Consider the following 18,338-nt stretch of genomic DNA (forward strand, 5'->3'; position numbering starts at 1 on the left):
GGACTGTAGAGCCACACGTCCGACCTCACCACAGGAGGGCGCTGCTCCTCCCTCACAGGAAGTCGTGTTTTTTTACTTTAACAGAGGGGTTTTAAAACTGAGATTTAAGCATTTATCTACTGTGGTGGTGTGAGATCAAAATGTTGATTTATAATCCTTTACTTGTCCAGAAGAGACGAGAAGACGTTTCACATGTGTCGAGGCCACGGACACAACCAGCTGCTTCAGAGGAGTTTGTGTTCATCATCGTTAAGTGACAGTTTCAGTGTGAAGGATTTTGTCCACTTGTCCACCTTTACAACACCAGAGGACAAGCGGACTCTCCAGCTGTTTTCACACAGGAACACTGTAAGATAGTGTCCTGACATGTTGTGTAGTTAGTGTTTGTGAAGCAGCAGCAGATTGTCGGGTCAGACTCGTTCACAACGAGTGGGCGGTGTGGCCTAGTGGTTAGTGTGATGGTTCTCCAACAAGATGGTTGCCGGTTCAAACCCCACTCTCTCCCATCTGCATGCCGAAGTGTCCTTGGCAAGATACTGAACCCCTAAAATCATGAATGTTGAGCGTACTAATTGTAAGTCGCATTACATGTCTAAATGACATGTAATGTAATGTAACAGGAGGAGGAACATGTGGGAGCATCAACACGGCTCCTCCTTCTCATCCTGAGATATTTGAGTTCTTCCAGTTTCATGAATCAATTCATTGTTTGATCTGAACACAAAATCTTAAAAGTGGAAGACACTCGTCTCGATGTCAGAGAGCAGATATCAAAAGAGTTTTATTTGATCTAAAAACATTCAGTTTGATCAAATGTCGGGTTTGAGAATCGGAACTTATGTCTGATATTCGTGCTTCAGAGAAAAGACATTTATCACAGTGTCCTTATTGTTGTGTGTGTATTTGGGACGAGTGGTAACGTCTCTGTTGGTCATGTGACAGCTGCAGCTGGTGCTGATGTGTGTCTGTGTGTGTGTGTCTGTGTGTGTCTGTGTGTGTGCAGGGTCGGTCGGCAGCAGACTTCGACGAGCCCCTCAGGATAGAAGAAGACTCACCGTGGCAAACAAAACAAACGTGAGTTCATTTCCAGATCCAAAATTGTTCTATATGTATTATTACTAAATATGATGATTTATTACCATTTTCGTTTTCACATGTTTACTCCTGTGGTCGCAGGTCCAAGGTCCCCGGGGGCACGGAGCTCCACATTGACATGATCAACCAGCTGCAGGAGGCGGTGGAGCTGCTGCAGGATCCCAGCAGGTGACACATCTCCAGATTGGTCCTCTCACCTTTAGAAGTGTCTACAGATCACTGACACTACTGACCTCAAGTCAGTCTTATTGTGAAACACCTGTGAAGTAGCGTTGATGACCGATGATGATTAATGACGTCTGTTGTGTGTCAGAGCGACCACGGAGCAGGACCATGTGTCTGGAGTCCGGCTCTACCCGGTGGAGCTGGTCACAGTGGACGAGTCCCTCAAGTAAGACTTCAGTCTCAGTTGTCTGTCTGTGGTTGTGTGTGTGTTTGTGTGTGTGTGTGTGTGTTGTGTGCATCAGCCAGTTGTTTTTCACCTGCTTCACCAAAAGCTTCTCTCTCTCTCCTCAGTGGTCAGGACAGCGATGACGGCTCCACCACACCCAAGGTAAAGTCCACACGTCTGTCCATCCTGTCTCACTCTGAATGAAGACACAGAACAGCAGGTTGTCATCAGCAGACATGAGGAAAAACAAACTACATTTCCCATAATGCTCTTCACCCTTCCTGCGAGTATCACAATGATTCAATCAGTCACATGTCTTGAACACGATGACATCATCTCACTCTAAAGGTTTAACACGTCTTTTGCTTCAGGACTAAACGAGTTTAAAAAGATTCTGAACCTAAAACACAAAGAGTCGTTGTTTGTGTTTCTGTGAAGAACCGTTCGACTCGTGTGGAAACACACTTGTTGAAGATTCACCAGAAGCTCTGATATATCGCCCGCTGCCTCCAGAGGTTAATCACCGTCAGATGGAAGCTGATTGGCTCAGAGGTCGATTAAGATGAAGTTAAACAGAACAAAGTTTAATGATGTCACTGGAGAAGCAGATGAAATATATACAAACTTCATTTCCACCCCTCGTTTGTTTCTGTGTCACAGTTTCCCCCCCGATGAGTTTGCACTTCGGCTTAAATACAGTTTCCTTGATAAGTTTAATTGTGTGATAAAGAACAAATTGTCTCTTTGTGTCTTTGTCCCTGGATATATTGTTTAAAGTCTCTTTAAGGACGTGATAGAGGATTTAAGTCTTTTTGAGGCCTGAACGTTTGCTGCGTTGTGTAGCAGCTCTCGCAGGAGGAGGGTGGACATGAGTTCCAGAAGAAAAGACAGATGATTCTAGAGAAGGCCAGGTTTGAGGCCCAGCTTGCATGTCGGGAGTATCAGTGGCATATGTCAATCAAGGTAAACCTACAGTAGAACCAGTGGAGTTGGTCCCGCCCACTCATCTGTCTGCAGTCGTGTCAGATCTGAACAGTCGTGTGTCTTTGAGTTTGTCTCTTATTGGACGAGTGAACCACACGGAGCCTCACATGTGTCACATGTCGTCCAGCAGCAGGGACACGTGTGTCCAACGCTCTGGGTTCGAGTGTCTTGTTTGTTTCTGACAAACAAACAACGTCTGACAATAAGATTTCAGTTTGTAAACAATAGATATTTTGTCCCTTGTCCAGTGAGTTCATGTTTCAGGTTGTCCGTCTCATTCTTGTCCTTGACAATGATTCAGGAACATGTTGAGAGAGTTTCCTCCTTTTAGAGTCGGTCCAAGTGTTTTCTCTTAGACTCAAGGATGAACTGATTAGATGCGAGTGGTCAAAGGTCAAGGTCATTGTGACCTTGTGAACACGTTGTCTTAATAACGCACACATAGAATCATTTCAAATTTGGCTCTAAGGTATTTTTCTTCACATTTGAACAAGTTGTCACTTTGACTCAAAGATGAAGTGATTAGAATCCAGAGGTCAAAGGTCACAGTGACTTCGGAGGAGTCAGGATAAAAGGAATGATGGTTAATTTGGGACGGAGGTAGTTCAACCAGTTTGAACCAGTGTGTGTGTTTGTGGTTTTTCTCTGTGCAGTCGTTTGTCCCACATCGAGACAGAAACTTCACTTTTAGTTTTCACTCATGAAACTGTCTCCCTCACCGTGTGTCTCTGTCCCCACAGCGCCCTGCAGCCGCCGGACACCCGGCCCTCTGCAGTCCGCCGTTTGGACTGAAGCCCCGGTCAGGTGAGTTGGATGTGGAGTGGTGGTGGGGGGGGGGATCATCATGAATGTATAAAATGCTGCAGGTAGCCTGAGTGGGATTCGATCCACATGTGCTGCCGCCTATTTTAAAATCTGTATCTTTACAAAGCATCAGATATTTTTATCATCTGAAGGTGGAATCATTAAGTCCTGATTTCAAACTGACACGCTGCAGGACATCTTGATTGTCCTGGTCCCCGGCTTCAGGGAGAACCCATGCTAACGCTGAGTGTGAGCTAGCGTTAGCTCGTGTGCGGTGCAGCTTCGTGGTCACTGCTCGTCCGCTGTGTTTAGCTCTGCAACCATCAAGCATTTGTTTGCTAACTATTAGCTTTGTGAAATGTTGCTAAGTGCTAATGAAGCTAACATGTTGCTAACAGCATGTTGAGGTATCTGTATTGTGGAATGCGACTAATCTTTATTTTGTTTTTGTGCTTTTTTTTGTTCTGTGTTGTCGTTTCATGTTTTCCCTGTTTTCACTTTTTCTTCTTCGATTCACACGTTGTTGTTTTTATCCGTCTGCTCCTCATTGATCTGCTGCTTGACTTTCGATGTTAAAATCCTGAATGCATGTGATCCGCCCTGGTTCCACTCCTGTCACTCATTGTTTCGGACCCTGGTTCTGGTGTTGTTGGTGTTTTCGGGCGTGTTTTTTCGTGGAATGAACTTTGCCTTGCTCACCGGGTTCACCTTGTTCACCTTGGTGCTCCAAACCTTCCCCACACACACGCTACACCCACTTCTGACCACCCCCACTTCCTGGTTGTAGCCCCGCCCTCGCTGCCCTGCTCGCCCCCTCCTTCCTGTCTCGACCCCTCCCTCCTCTCACAGGCCTCGCCCCTCCGTAGAGATACGCCGCGTAGCCTGAATGACGGAGGCTCGCTCAGCCGCGGTAGGTTCCATCTTCTTCAGTTAACGGGTTAACGGCGTGGGACTCGTGTCAGCTGACCCTCGTCCTCTTCTCAGACTCCACCTGGAGTTTGTGTTTCTCTTCAAACTGAAGAAATCTGGTGTTCGTGTTTTTTCTCCATTTCAAACTGAATCTTCTTCTTCATGGTCTAATACATGTTTTGTTTCACAAGGGGTTTCAGCTTCAACTCACAGATCTTAAGAACATTATCACAGTATGAAGACAAAATCTAAAAGCTTCATTAAACTCTGTAGCTCCTCCTGTTGGTGGGAAGCTCTGGTGAGAACACAAGTTCAGTTCAGCTTCTTCTTCTGATTCTGTAGGAAACTGACACTGCCTCAGACCACATGTAACAGCTGTGGTTGTGTGTCTGTGTGTGTGTGTGATGAAAGTGGAGCTTCACCACACACAATCTGCTTTCATCTCAAGCTGTTTAAACCACATGTTAGTGTGTGTGTGTGTGTGTGTGTGTGTGTGTGTGTGTGTGTGTGAGTGTGTGTGTGTGTGTGACTCTGAACTGTCTGATGCAGATGTTTGCTCTTCACCTTCGGCAGCTGTCCTGTCGTCCATCTTTAATACCAGTGTGTGGCAGATGTTAACGATTGAATAGAAGATAACGTTGTGTGTAGGTTGTGTCCCAATAAACTGTCGATACTTGAACTAAGCTCATGTGGTTGTTCACCTGGTAGCACCGCAACGTTCTCTTACTTTCAGTGTCTCCAGGAGAGAGAGAGTGTGTGTGTGTGTGTGTGTGCGTGTGTGTGTGTGTGTGTGTGTGTATGCGTGTGTGTGCGTGTGTGTGTGCGTGTGTGTATCAGATAATGACTAATGGTGTATAATGGGCTCAGGCCTCAGGGAGAGTGACTTCATCAGGAGCTGACACGCTCACATCGTCTGCTGCTGACCCCATTAACAACCATCCTCACCCTGTGTGTGTCTGTGTGTGTGTGTGTGGGGGGGGGCTTGTGCTGCTCCTATTCTCCTTCTGTCTGTGTTCGTCTTACATCTTTTATGGCAGAGAAGGTTTTCCTCTGTCAGTGATGAACTGTGGACCGAGTTACTGTTAATATCCTCCACAGTTTATGTTGTGTGTATTTATATGTGTATGTAATATAATGTCACTGATCCCTGAGATGTTATTAACCCTCTAACATAAGATAACTAAATAAAGGTTTTAACTTTATTGATTCTACGTTGGGGAAATTCTCCGTAGCAGGAAATTGACCAAGTTACAGCAGCAAGAAGAGAAATCAGTAAAAAATACAAAATGAACACGACAGAAGAGCAAAGCACAAAGGTTATGAATGAATAGACAATGGACAACAGAAATGAGTGTGAGCTTAGTGAGGCCAACTTCCTCTTCTTCTTGACTCTTCCTCAGAGGCCCCGGGTCGTCTCTGTGGGCGTGAGTCCGTCACATGGTTCCTGTGTCCCTGCAGACTTGTTGACCTGTTGTTGTTGTTGTGTTTGTTGCAGTGTTCCTGCGGAGCCACAAGAGTCTGGAGTCTGTGGATCCTCAGTTCACCATCAGGAGAAAGATGGAGCAGCTGAGAGAAGAGCTGGAGCTCATGGAGCAGCTCAGAGACGTGAGACACTGATTGTTCATCGTCACCGAGTCAGAGCTAATTCTACTTTAACATAAAGATATGACACTTATTTCATAATGTTCCAGTTCTGTACATTCTGGAGTGTAGTGGCTGTTTTTTTGTTTTTTGAGGAGGCCTCTAACGCCATAATGACGAATCCTCCACCACGACCCAAACCCAACACTGTCCAAGAACTGTAGATCAGTTAAAAAGACTGAGAAGTTATTAAAAACCTAGTTTATCTTCAATATTCAGCAGGAAACTTTTAAAATATGAAGATGTATTACAGCAGCAGCTCCTCTGGGTCAGGAAGCAGAGGATCATGGGTAATATCTACTGTTCAGTAGTTTTTTGAGTGCAGTGTGTTAAATGTAGTTTTTCCCTCAGAGCATCGAGAGCAGACTGAAGGTCGTCCTCCCTGAAGACCTCGGCTCGTCTCTGATGGACGGCGTCGTGCTCTGTCATCTGGCCAATCACATTCGTCCTCGCTCAGTCGCCAGCATCCACGTCCCCTCGCCTGCAGTGGTGCGTCCCCCCCCCTTCTCCGGTTCTTCGCTCTGAACGATCCTGGAGCTGAAGATTGTGTTTATCAGCAGCAGATCATGAACATTTGTTCTGATATGTAGAAAATATTGATTTTTGTGCGTCTTTGTGCGACTTTGTGCTTCCAGCCCAAACTCAGCATGGCCAAGTGTCGGAGGAATGTGGAGAACTTCCTGGACGCCTGCAGGAAGATCGGTGTCTCTCAGGTAAGAGCTGAGCTGTTCGGTCCCTGTGCTCCTGCTCCGACCCGAGTCTCTGAACTGGAGGTCGTTGTTTACACCAGAGCAGAACCCTCCTGTGGTTCAGGATGTGTGGGTCCAAGGTGACCTGTGAAGGAAACAGTCAGTTGTAGTTTGACTCGTTAACTCGACACCAACACGAGCCAATCAAGTCGTGATACATGTGTTTTTACATTAGCTGTAATTTAACTTTATCATTATCTCACATGTGCATTTAAAATAAATATTACAGATAGAAAAAGTTCCACAGCTGCAGAAGTCGACTGAGAATCTTCATGTTTTCAACAGTTTCACATTAATCCACGACAGTCGACTGTAAATTCAAGGCTTCATCGCTGATTCGGCATATTGTTAAAATGATAAGTAAATAAATCAGGACTCAGGTCGTGAGGTCATCACACCCTGGTCCATCTTCAGACCTTCACCTGAAAACACCTCCAGTTCATCAGAGCCACTCCCCCTCACGCAGCTGCTCCACGCTGTCGTCAGCATGATTATTGATTATGTATTGATTAAGGATCTGTGAAGGTGTCCTGCAAAACATAAAGAACGTTACTGTGGGTTGAGGAAAAGACTTGAAGTTATAATTCACGTTGGTGAGTGAGGTGAAAACTGAAGTCGAGGTCTTTTGCAGGACACTGATGACGACAGTAAACTGACACCAGATCTGGGAGGAGGCTGATTTCAATGTGTCACGTGACGCTCCAGAGATAAATCCTGAAGTGAGACGCCTGAAGGCTTCTTTCAAAATCCATAAGAAACTCGAAAGGTCTTTTAACGTTGTTTATATCTGAACTCAGCTGATCCCCAGGACTGGTTTCATTTCATACCTGCCTCCTTTTTGTTGTCATGGCTTTTAAACGAGTCATTAATGTTGACATTAACTGACTCATCACCGCTGTCATGGCTGCCTGTGGCTTCCAGCTTCCTCCATCCCCGGCTGATCAGCAGCTTCAGGCTCCGCCCACACGACCACGTCTCAGTGACATGTCTCTGTCCACAGGAGTGTTATGTCCCCGGTTCAGATTCAGTCACCGTCCATACGCAGGCCTGAGAACACACAGACGCACACTGGGTTAGTTTCAGACTAAAACAGGACCAGCAGAGGTTCACTGGCTGTGAACCTCTGGAGTCGACTGGAGGCCAGACTTATCCTTCTGAGGTCAGGCTCCTCCTGAGCGAGGTGGTGAGGGCGTGGCCTCCACACTGAGCGGCGGGAACGAACCGGTCGACTGCGACTTCCTGCAGCTTCGAACCAGCGCCGGCTGAAACCCGGCTCCGCTGAGGTCACCACTGTTTACAGGCCGATCACAGTCAATTAGTGAAACGCACATTTCTCTGTTTCTGGACGTCACACAACAACCGCACAGACACAATCTCATTAACATCACGTGACAGGAATAAACAGGAAGTGCTGTGCAGGTGGTTGTTCAGCTCCAGAGGAACAGAGGATCAGGAGTGAAGGAAACACTCAGACGTTAGAGAGAGAAGAAGAAACCTGACGCTGCTCAGACCGTAACACGCACATTCAGAATTACTTATAGATTCATAATCATGAGTTTTTCTCTGTGAGAAAGTTGTTTGTTTTTGTTTTCCTCTCTGGTTCTGATCTGTGTCTCTGCTCGACCTTTGACCTTTGACCTCCGTCTCTGCTGCTTCCCCTCACAGCGCCGAGCTAACCCGCTAACAGCTTCTGTGCTAACGTGCTAACGTGCTAACGTGCCGACACTGCAGCTTCTCCTTGTTGTCTTGTTTACTGAAGAGAGCATCCCTGCTGCCATGGTAACCCTGCCTGCCTCCGCCCCAGCTCACGCTCTGTGACCTTTGACCTCTGTGTCCATTGGTTAACCTCCTGCTTTTTCTCTTTTTACTTTCCGGCTGGATCCTGACACGCCTTCCTTCTCTTCCTCTATCTCTTTCTTCTCATCACCCTCTTCTTTTTCCTTACTTTTCTCCTCTTTCTCCTCTTTCCTCTGTTTCCTCATCCTCTTCTTCCTCTTTCTCTGCCTCCTCCTCTTCCCTCTGTCTCTCTTCTTCTTCTCTTTCTTCATTGTCCCTCTCTTTTCATCCTTTGTCCCCTTTTCGGTTGTAAACACTTCATACAAATGTTCTTTTTGCTCGATCTGTATTTCCTTGTTTCTCTCATTCTTCTCTATTTTCTTTCTCTCCTTCATCTCTCCTTCTTCTTTTCTTCCTCTGAGAATATTTCTCCTCCTTCGTCCTCACCTTTATATCCTTCCTCCTCTTTCTTCTTCACCTCCTCTCATTGCCTGAACCTCTCTGATCTGCTTCATCCCTTATTCCCAACCTCATCCTTCTTGTCTTGTTACTTCCTCTTCTGTTCTCTTCCCCCTTTTGCCCCCTTTTCACCTTCCTTGCGTCCTTTCTTACCTTCCTCCTCCTCTCTTTTTGCATTCATCCCTCCTTCCCCCCTCCTTCCTAATGGGGGCACCAGTCTTCTCTGTGTTCGCCCTACGACATCACCCAGTGTCGCCTGCGGCCGCTCTGCACCACGCTTCGGGCTCTGGTTGCTCTGGATCCGACCTCGGTGGAAAGGAAACAGGAAGTGGCGATCTCAGCTTCGAACCCTGCGTCCCCCGCGGTGTCAGAGACGCCCTCATTGGTTTCTGTCACCACTCAAACCCCGCCTCCCGCCTGGCAGATCTGGGACCTCATTGGCTCGAGCCTGGTTCACGTGCTCTGCCTCGTTCTGCTCTTTGTGGCCTATAGCTGGAGCGAGCTGACGTAGCCGAGCACCTGCTAGCCCCGCCCCGTTTCTGTTCAGGCTCCTCCTCCTTATTTTTGCTGCATTTGTGTCACATGGTAATAATCCTGATCCGATGTAAACATGGATCTTTGTAATGGTTTGTCTCAGTGATACTGGCCGGTCCCCAGTCCTCGAGCTCATCCGGTCGCGTGTTTCCATTTATGTGATTTTAAAAGTGTTTTATTTAAAAAGTTATAAAATCATCACCGTGCAGTTGATGCAGTGGCTGAGGGCTGTGACATCACAGTGTCTATATTGAGTGTTTAATCATCACCCCCCCACTCACCTCCTCCTTGTGTTCACACTTCTCCTGGAGCTCAGGAGGAGGAGGTGAGTCTCTCTCTGTTCACACATGATCCTCCAGAGGAGCTCAGTTCATCTTCTGAAAGCATCAGAACAGAAAAGTCTCTTTTCCTTTGATTCTCCATCGATTTGACTCGAGCTCTTTTACAGATTTATTCAAAGATTTGCTAAATTTTGATCCATATTTCAATATGAAAGGAACTTCAGTGAATGTGAAAGAAGTTTCTCAATGTTTAAATGAACATATGAGCTCATCTCAGTGACAGATATGAATCATCTTCACTGAGATTTGATTCCATCTAAACTTGAATATTTCCTTTAGCTCTCAGTGACGATGAGACAAAACGAACAAAAGCAGATTTCCCGACACTTGAATTCATCTTTATTTGTGACATGTGACACGAATGCAGCATCTGATTGGTCCTCTGCTCACAGACGTCTTTGTGTCTTTGCACAACAAACAGACTTTGAAGCTCTGAACCGAAGCTGCAGGCTTCTTGAAGTGACTCACGACTGATCAACATGTTGGACACAGGGACGTCTCAGACTCAGCTCCCTGGAGCCAGACGGAGACGCCTCCTGTCCCTGAGCTTCAGTTTGTTAATAACCTGGTGCAGAACTCAGGTTATTAACACGGGTAGAGATTAATACTGGTCACAGTATTCAGCAGCTGCCTGGACGATGTTTCGGTCGTTCACTACACCAGGGACATTCCGGTCGAGGGGCGGAGCCTAAACACGTGTCTCCATTAGAATCGTAGAGTTCCTGCTTCAAGATGAAAATACAGTAAAACACCCTCATCGACGGATTCTGTCACGTGGGAATTCTCTTTTCAAATTCAATTAGAATCCAAATTTACATTATTGTTATAATTAATATATAATTTAATTCATATAATAATTTTACTATAACAACTCATATAAATTTGTTTATATTTCGAATAGAATCAGAAAATCTGACAGAAATAAAAACGCTATCATCCTCTGACACTATGTCTTAGTTTAAGGATTACGATCAGATGTCTGACCTGCAGGGGGCGCCGCTGAGCCCTGTTGTGTCCCAGAGACATTTTCACGTTCTCTCTGAATATGAGACGATTCCTTCAGTTTCACACGGAACACGTTTAACGGCCTGAAGTGTAAAAGCACACGAGACGCTCGAGTTGAAGGAGCCTGAATCCTGAAGCCATATTTCACTAGTTATTGATTATTTCACTAGTTATTTATTATTTCACTAGTTATTTATTATTTCACTAGTTATTGATTATTTCACTAGTCATGGATTATTGATGACTTCTGTCAGGTGGATCCCTTTCAGTCGGATTCAGGTTGAATCCTGAAACCGTTTCCATGAATCTGATGCCGTGTGACTGAGCAGAACACCTGAAGGGCTACACACACTCCATGAGCCTGAAGATAGATATGAATCAGTCTTCTTAATAAATAGATGGTTTGATACAGATGATTAACAGAATATTTACTGAGAGAATAAAAAACTGAGGAATGTGGACGTTTTCTTTCCTCACTGCTTCGTTGGTGAAGACCGTTTCCCTGGCAGCTGATTGGTTCTTAGATTCATTGCGTGTTCACCGATGCTCCACCGATGCTCCACCGATGTTTCACCGATGTTTCACTTTCACGTTGCAGAAGTCGAGCTGAGCAGCAGCTTGTTTCTATGAGGACACTTAGGAACGGGATTACTCCGCTTGTTGATCTGATTTCATTCTGCTCACTGACTCCTGCAGTAAATCCTCTCGGCCACATTCCCTGCACAGATTCTTTTTAACTTTGTGCTGATGTGTGGATTTTCTGTGTGAGGGGAAGTCTTTTTAAGATCAGTGTATTTGAACGTGTGAAAGTCTGAGGTAATAAATACAGTTTAGGGATCAAGTGGGTTCCGGTGTCTTTGTGTGAAGGTCGAGACTTTTAAGTTTTAAAGGAAACAAACTGTTTCCTCTCTTTATTCAAGAGAGTGATTCCAAAAAGAAAATAACCTTCCTTTAATTTAAATACATATATAAATTATAACATGTTAGCGGCTACGGCTAGTTCCTGAAAGGAGAGCTTTTTTTTACGAACTCAGAAAGTCTTGTTAGAACCGATCTGTTGTTTTTTACATTTTGTTCTTGCAGGAAACCTCAATGAGTCTAAACCTTGTGTCTGGCCTCTGCTCCTCTACACTCTGGGCTCTGTCCGTCTGTCCTTCTCTTCCTTCCTTCCTTCCTTCCTTCCTTCCTTCCTTCCTTCCTTCCTTCCTTCCTTCCTTCCTTCCTGCTCTGCTCTTCCAGGACCACCTGTGTCTCCCTCACCACATCCTGGAGGAGAAGGGTCTGATGAAGGTGAGCGTCATGGTGCACGCTCTGTTGGACCGGGCCTCCCCCAAACACGCCTTCCTGACGTGAGCGAGCAGAGAGGGGCGGAGCTTCCACCGACCAACACGCTCAACAAACGCACGCCGGTATCCACACGCCGACGCTCTGGCGCCACCCCGAGGCCGCTCTGCCTCGTCCCAGTAACAGAGTGTTTTTTATTATATTCAAGGATGCAAAGTGGTTTTAAACGAACTAAACTGATTTATTTACTAATTCACACGAGGGAACTTCTGGGTGATTCCGAATCTAACAAGCAGATTGATGGAAGAGCCAGTGTCTGATTGGACGATGTAAACCAATCACTTCTTCAGGTAAACACGAGAAACACAAACAGCTGAAGGTTGAAAATACAACAACGATCAAACATATGCAGACGATCAATGACTGTTTATGAAGATGGATGATTCCTCTTCCTCCCACTGAACTGACATGAAGCCAAATTATTTCAGATGTGGAGACTGACGTCATTTAAAGAGTTGCCACAGGCTCTAAATATCGGGAAATTAATAATAACCAAACTTATCACGAACATGAAATATTTATTTCTGTTGTATTTAGATTTGTTTAGCTTGATCCAGGTCCTATGTTCTGACATAGAGGAGGCGGGTTTATACCACCGTCGCCCAGCAGGCGGAGATCCAGATGTTTGGCTTCATGTCGTCCATCTTGTTTTCCAGTCTACATCAGGACCAGTACCAGGGCCACTGGGGAAACTTCTCAAGAATAAATTCAAAATTATTTTGAGGGGAAAAGTAAAATTTCGATAAAACTCTGAAAAGACCGATCATATTTAGTTTTCTTAGTATAATGCCATAATATCTTTAATATTTCTTTTCATAGGGTTTTTATGACATGATGTATTATTCTTTAAAGTTGTCTCAATTCGTTCATATTATTCTCAACAACGTGGCCCTAATACTCTGCGATAATTACTTTAAAATGTGGCATTAAATCTAAACAGGCACTTTGTCTTTTTAACATTTAGTCTAAAACAAACTTTCTTCTTTCACCCGATCGTGTCCTGAAGAGAATTAAACCAAACCAGTTTGAACATAGAGGGAGAACAATGTGAGCCACAATTCTATTTAAAGAAAAACATATTTATGATGTAAAGAGAAGCTGATGAGTTGTTGTAAACATCCCAAAAATATTTTTCTCTAATGTATTTTAGGTAAAAGTCTTTCTTTTATAAAAGTGTCTCTGCAGCCGAGTCTCCACTTCATGTTTGTTCGAGGATCTTTGTCTTGAATCCAAAGTTCGTTCACTGAGAGAATCGTTCATCAAACATCAAACCGCAGCTTCTGCGTCCGACAAGTTTCATTTGCTTCTCGTGTCTGAGCTTCGAGCATCGAGCGTCGAGTCTGAACATCGAGAAGAAGCTGCTCAGTAAATCTGTTAAAACACTTTTTTCCTCCAACGCGATCAGAGCAGAAATAAAACGTAACATTCACACTGGAGCCGGAGACGTCGCCATTTTCCTCCGTTCCTCTTCCTGTCGCCAACATTACCCAGAGTTCAGTGATGTGATGAATCGGCCTCCGGGGGCAGCAGCCGACATGTAGCTGCCTCCCGTGTCGACCGACTCTGGAGTCGTGAGTTCATCACCTCAGATTCAAAGTTAAAGAGAAAACCTCCTGTGAGGAGTCTACACGTGTCCACCAGGTGGCAGAATTCATCGTACATTTCACAGTTGCCAAAACATTTTTTTCTCTCTTGTGATAGTTTTTTTATTTAAATGTACATATTGTTTATCACAAGTATTCCCTGTTGTTGAATTAATATTCAGTATTTCTTCATGTTCTGTATATTTCACATCAGCAAAGATTTCATAAAATCCAAAAGAATTTCAACACTATCGGCAGCTCGGAGAAACACAGGCACACCACGTCGTAAATATGTTTCATATATCCGATAATAAATTAGCATCTGGTAACAGTATTATGTTTTTTCTTTTTGCTAAAATCTGTAGTTCATTTTTATAAAATCTTGAACTCCTGCTGAAGTCAAAGTCAAAACCATCGACTGAAAACAGCCGGTCGACACGTCTCCACTGATACACCAGTGTGATAAGAACCTAAAACCACAGAAACCATCTCGATTCTATCGTGTTTGGTCCGTGTCCCATCTGCGAACACGGAGGAGGAGGGTCAATGACCTGTCCTGCAGCCAGGGGGCGACAGGGTTGAGTTTCATGTCGTCCATCTTAATTTAGTCAGTGGTTAAATATCAGGATCATCGTGGTGAGTCGAGCCGAAAGGGAAATTAACGACGTCACTTAGATTTTCTGTAAATGTGTTTCCACGTCTGTACGTTTTCTACGTTTCACAGATTTCACTGACGTATCCTCGGAGTTTTGGGGAAAATAGAATCAACTGCTTCCTCCGACAGAATCTGCACTTTAAACTTTTTAACTTCTCTATTTATATCTTTGTTTTGGCAACTGAGAAAATCTTCACTCACCTAAAATCTGAAGCGAAGGATCAAACTTTTACAAATGTGACGCTGATGTAAATTGTGTAAATGTGGTGTGAAAATCCTGCTGAACACAAAGCAGAGTTGTTTCCTGTTTTTTTGTAAATACAGTTGTAAACTGTCCAGAAACGACCTGCGCTCACATTTTTCTACTTTTCTGACCAGGAGGAACTTTATTTTTGAGGTTTGTTGAGATTTGATGTAACGCACCCTTTTGTAACTCTCTGTGAGCCTTTTGTGTAATTTGTTGTACAGCAACTGATTTAAATGCATGAAATGTCCCTTTAATGTCGCCTTAACTGCTGTGAATACTGTAAATACTGTAAGTGTTTCTCATCACTTCATCAGTAAAGACCTCATCTGTCAAACGACTCCATCGTCTGTCGCTTTGCTTCTTCTTCTGTCCGACTTCTCAGATGGAAAGAATTTATCTGCTTCTGCTCTTTTTGAAATAATTGTTCATTTATTCCCAAAAAATCCATCTTGTCTTAATTCAGTTCTTTTTTTTTACATTTTTCAGATTTTTTTTAATATGATAAGAATTTTTTTAATTCATAAAAGTTCATCTGATTATTTCTTCTGCTAAAACTTTTCTTTTCTGAATTCATTCTTCTCTTGGATCTTATTCTGTTAAATTGTCAAACCAGTAGAAAACCTGTTGTAGTGATGACTAATGAAATTGTTGAGGTGAATAAAGACAGAACGAGAACAACTCAAGGTTTTATTCTGAAAAGCTGATTGTTCACTGACAGACTTCCAGTTCTGAACGTGACTTCACTCGAGTCCGAGGAGAAGTCCAGAGCTCCGTCCTGCTGCAGCTCAGACGTTCAGGAACTTGGCGTGATGTTTGATGTGGTCGTTCATGAAGGAGTAGATGAAGAAGTAGCTGTGGTCGTAACCCTGCAGGAGGAAACATCAAAACAACTTGAACCTTCATCACTGGTTTTATACAAGGTCAGAAATCAGTGAAAGCTTCAGATGATGATCACGTGAGAAAAGATCAAATCAAATGTTTGGTTCAGTTCACGTTAACGAGACGACCACGACTCAGCACAACAATGTGATGTCACACGTCACATGACCACTAACAGGCTGAGAGCCACTGACCGGCTGCAGTCTGAAGACCACAGGGATCTTCTTCTCGGAGCAGACGGCGATCAGGTTGTCGGGCAGCAGCTGACTGGCCGTCAGGAACTGGTCATCACGGCCCTGGTCGATCAGGATGTCGAGCTGAGGTCCCGAGTACGACGCCGCCAGCACGGTGGCATCGTACGCCTGGAGGGGGGGGGGGCTCGTTTACTGGTTGATCACAGATGTAATGACGCTAAACACATTAGTAACAGTCACTGAATTAAATTAAAACAAATCATGAAACATTTCTATTCATGTTCCTGAGGTGAAGAAACTCATCATCTCGTTTCTATTCCTCATGTTCCTGAAGCTGGAGGGAATTGAACCCTCAACACACTGGTTTAGATTTAGGTGTAGTGGGATGTAAAAGTTCTGTGATGTGTGGAGGAAGACGAGGGTCCAGTGTCCCCCTCTGAGTGGGACCAGGCCCCCGGACTGGTTACCTCCCAGGTGGCCCGGTCGGGGCCCAGGTATCCGGCGAAGGCCTTCTGTCCCCAGGGACACTGCACCGGGTTACAGATCGGAGCGAAGGCGGAGACGGCCTGAGGACAGAGACAGAGACAGACGTCAGCATCGTCACACGTTAACGTTTCGTCCGTTCACACCCGACCTCCGGTACCTTGTACTTCCCAGGGTTCCTCAGGGCGCAGACCAGCGCCCCGTGGCCGCCCATGGAGTGACCGCTGATGGACATCCTGTCGGGGGCGGTGGGGAAGTTAGCGTTGATCAGCTTGGGGAGCTGAGATAGAACAACACAACTGTTAATCCAAGTCTGGAATTATACATATACTGTGGGGGGGGAACAGACATGAGAGGAATCGAACCCACCTCCTCTGTGACGTACGAGTACATCCGGTAGTTTGATTTCCAAGGCTCCTGCGTGGCGTCAACGTAGAAACCAGCTCCGGTGCCGAAATCCCAGCTCTCGTCCTCGCCCTCGATGTTACAGCCACCTGAGGGGACACATCACTGACTGTGGTGTATGACCTATACTGCAGCCGGCCACCAGGGGGCGATGGAGTGTGTGTGTGTTTACGTGGGCTGGTGTCCGGAGCCACGATGATGATTCCGTGCTCTGCAGCCGCGAGTTGACATCCAGCTTTAGTGATGACGTTCTGCTCCGTGCACGTCAGACCTGCACGAGGGGGAAGACACACAACCTGTGACACGAGACACACAACCTGTGACACGAGAGACGCAACCTGTGGTCAACCTGAGGAGCTGGGACCCGACGGAGACTCACCGGACAGCCAGTAGAGGACGGGACACTTGTCCGTCTCGGCCTTCGGAGGGACGTACACAGCAAACTTCATCTTACACTTCAACTCAGAGCTGGAGGACAAACCAACACACACACATGATATACTCCTGTGAGAAGGTGTGTGTGTGTGTCTGTGTGTGTGTGTGTGTGTGTGTCAGGAGAAGCCGCTCTCACCTCTCGTGCTCGAACACCTTCTGGAAGCCGCCGGCGCACTTGTTGGAGGAAACTTGTGTCAGAGCCATTTTCCAACTGTGGAGAAACACAACCGATGAAATATGAAATGAAAGAAAGTCGTGATTCAAAGTGTTTAAAGGTTTTATCTTAATTTGTGTGTCGTCAGGTTCTGAACATGAGTGTTCTCCATAAACCAAAGTAATAAATAGAATAAATAGATAATTAAACACAATATAACACCAACTTCCTACAGACTGAGGAAGTACATTGAATTAGACCTATGTGAGCACCTTGCCACTTTAATTTGAAATGTGCTATATAAATACAGTGATTTATGATAAGTATTATATTATGATTTTAATACCGTAGTACATTAGCAGCATAGTATTTATAAGTATACAGATATAATTAGGTATAACTTCACAACACGATATAAATATAAAATGCTTTATAGTTAAACTATATTTAGAAACTGATGTCATATGTCTGTTAGCCTCTGCTTACTGCTGTTAGCTGCTCCTAGCCACTGTTAGCTGCTTTTAACCGCTGTAAGCTGCTGGTAGCTGTTTAAGCTACTGTTAGCCTCTGCTAGCTGCTGCGAGCCACTAAACATGCTTCTGCGACTGCCTCTGCTACAGTTATAGTTACAGTTACTATTACAGTTACTGCCAGTCTTACATTACTCGCAGCGAACCCACTGACATCACAGAAATGAATCAGCTGTTGACGCAAACATCGAGCTGCCAGATGTTTCCTGCATGAGCCGAATGAATCACAACATCTGGATCCAGCGGCGCGACGCAGAGTTTGATGACGTCATTCACGTTCAACTTAGTTATTAACGAACTAAGCGAGAATCGTCCAGATGTGGAGCGGAGTTCGCTGTGCACGTGTTAGCAGGTTAGCTTAGCTCCTGCACGCATCGTTAGCTGCTGCTGACGTGTGTTTGCGTGAATTTAACGAGTTGAACGAGTTGACGTGAAGAAAGAAGCGAAGTCAAACCTGTAGAATCTCACGTTTCCGTCTAATCTGCGAACTTCACCAGAGCTTCTGACGTGCACCGGGCCAGAGTCCGCTGCGTCAGCGTGATGACGTCACGAGGGCTCGACGCCAGCAGCCAGACGTGATGTGCGTGTCCGGCCGCTAGGGGGCGGTGGTGTCCTGCAGCAGAACACATTAGATTAGATTGGATTCAACTTTATTGTCATTGCACAGTACAAGTACTTAAACAACGAAATGCAGTTTAGCGTCTAACCAGAAGTGCAAAAAAAGGAGTTAAAGTGCAGAGT

The 18,338-nt window shown here is 45.1% G+C and overlaps 2 protein-coding genes across 7 annotated transcripts in view; one reads left to right on the top strand and one right to left on the bottom strand.

Annotated features, from left to right (window-relative positions):
• lrch1 (leucine-rich repeats and calponin homology (CH) domain containing 1) overlaps positions 1–14,854 on the top strand; it is a 36,379-nt gene extending 21,525 nt beyond the window's left edge. For 2 of the 5 annotated variants that reach the window (XM_062402216.1, XM_062402217.1), the window contains exons 10-19: positions 1,004–1,074; positions 1,177–1,263; positions 1,409–1,486; positions 1,612–1,648; positions 3,211–3,274; positions 4,062–4,184; positions 5,679–5,788; positions 6,176–6,313; positions 6,460–6,537; positions 9,026–11,911. In XM_062402216.1, coding sequence (XP_062258200.1) covers positions 1,004–1,074; positions 1,177–1,263; positions 1,409–1,486; positions 1,612–1,648; positions 3,211–3,274; positions 4,062–4,184; positions 5,679–5,788; positions 6,176–6,313; positions 6,460–6,537; positions 9,026–9,319 — 1,080 coding nt within the window. In that variant the 3' untranslated portion in view covers positions 9,320–11,911. The other 3 variants (XM_062402219.1, XM_062402218.1, XM_062402221.1) reach the window with 3 other exon arrangements.
• Positions 14,855–15,190: 336 nt separating this feature from the next.
• esd (esterase D/formylglutathione hydrolase) lies at positions 15,191–18,179 on the bottom strand. 2 transcript variants are annotated; one of them, XM_062402250.1, is made up of 9 exons: positions 18,052–18,179; positions 17,050–17,124; positions 16,858–16,946; positions 16,651–16,749; positions 16,443–16,567; positions 16,234–16,353; positions 16,058–16,156; positions 15,591–15,758; positions 15,191–15,383 (listed from the first exon to the last, which is right to left on the bottom strand). In XM_062402250.1, the coding sequence occupies exons 2-9, from the start codon at positions 17,115–17,117 to the stop codon at positions 15,303–15,305; spliced, it is 849 nt and encodes a 282-aa protein (XP_062258234.1). In that variant the 5' UTR covers positions 17,118–17,124; positions 18,052–18,179; the 3' UTR covers positions 15,191–15,302. The 2 variants fall into 2 exon arrangements, with proteins under 2 accessions (XP_062258234.1, XP_062258233.1); XM_062402249.1 differs by lacking the exon at positions 18,052–18,179 and adding an exon at positions 17,728–18,003.
• Positions 18,180–18,338: the final 159 nt, after the last annotated feature.

This window comes from Platichthys flesus, chromosome 13, assembly GCF_949316205.1.
Source record: "Platichthys flesus chromosome 13, fPlaFle2.1, whole genome shotgun sequence".
In the NCBI taxonomy this organism is placed as follows: Eukaryota; Metazoa; Chordata; class Actinopteri; order Pleuronectiformes; family Pleuronectidae; genus Platichthys; species Platichthys flesus.

Coding starts and splice junctions, on each gene's coding strand:
- esd (XM_062402249.1), bottom strand. CDS start 17,753: ATGTCAGTGGGTTCGCTGCGAGTAAT. Junction 16,750..16,857: donor CGTCCTCTACTGGCTGTCCG/GTGAGTCTCCGT, acceptor CCCCTCGTGCAG/GTCTGACGTGCACGGAGCAG. Junction 15,384..15,590: donor TGGTCTTCAGACTGCAGCCG/GTCAGTGGCTCT, acceptor TTCCTCCTGCAG/GGTTACGACCACAGCTACTT.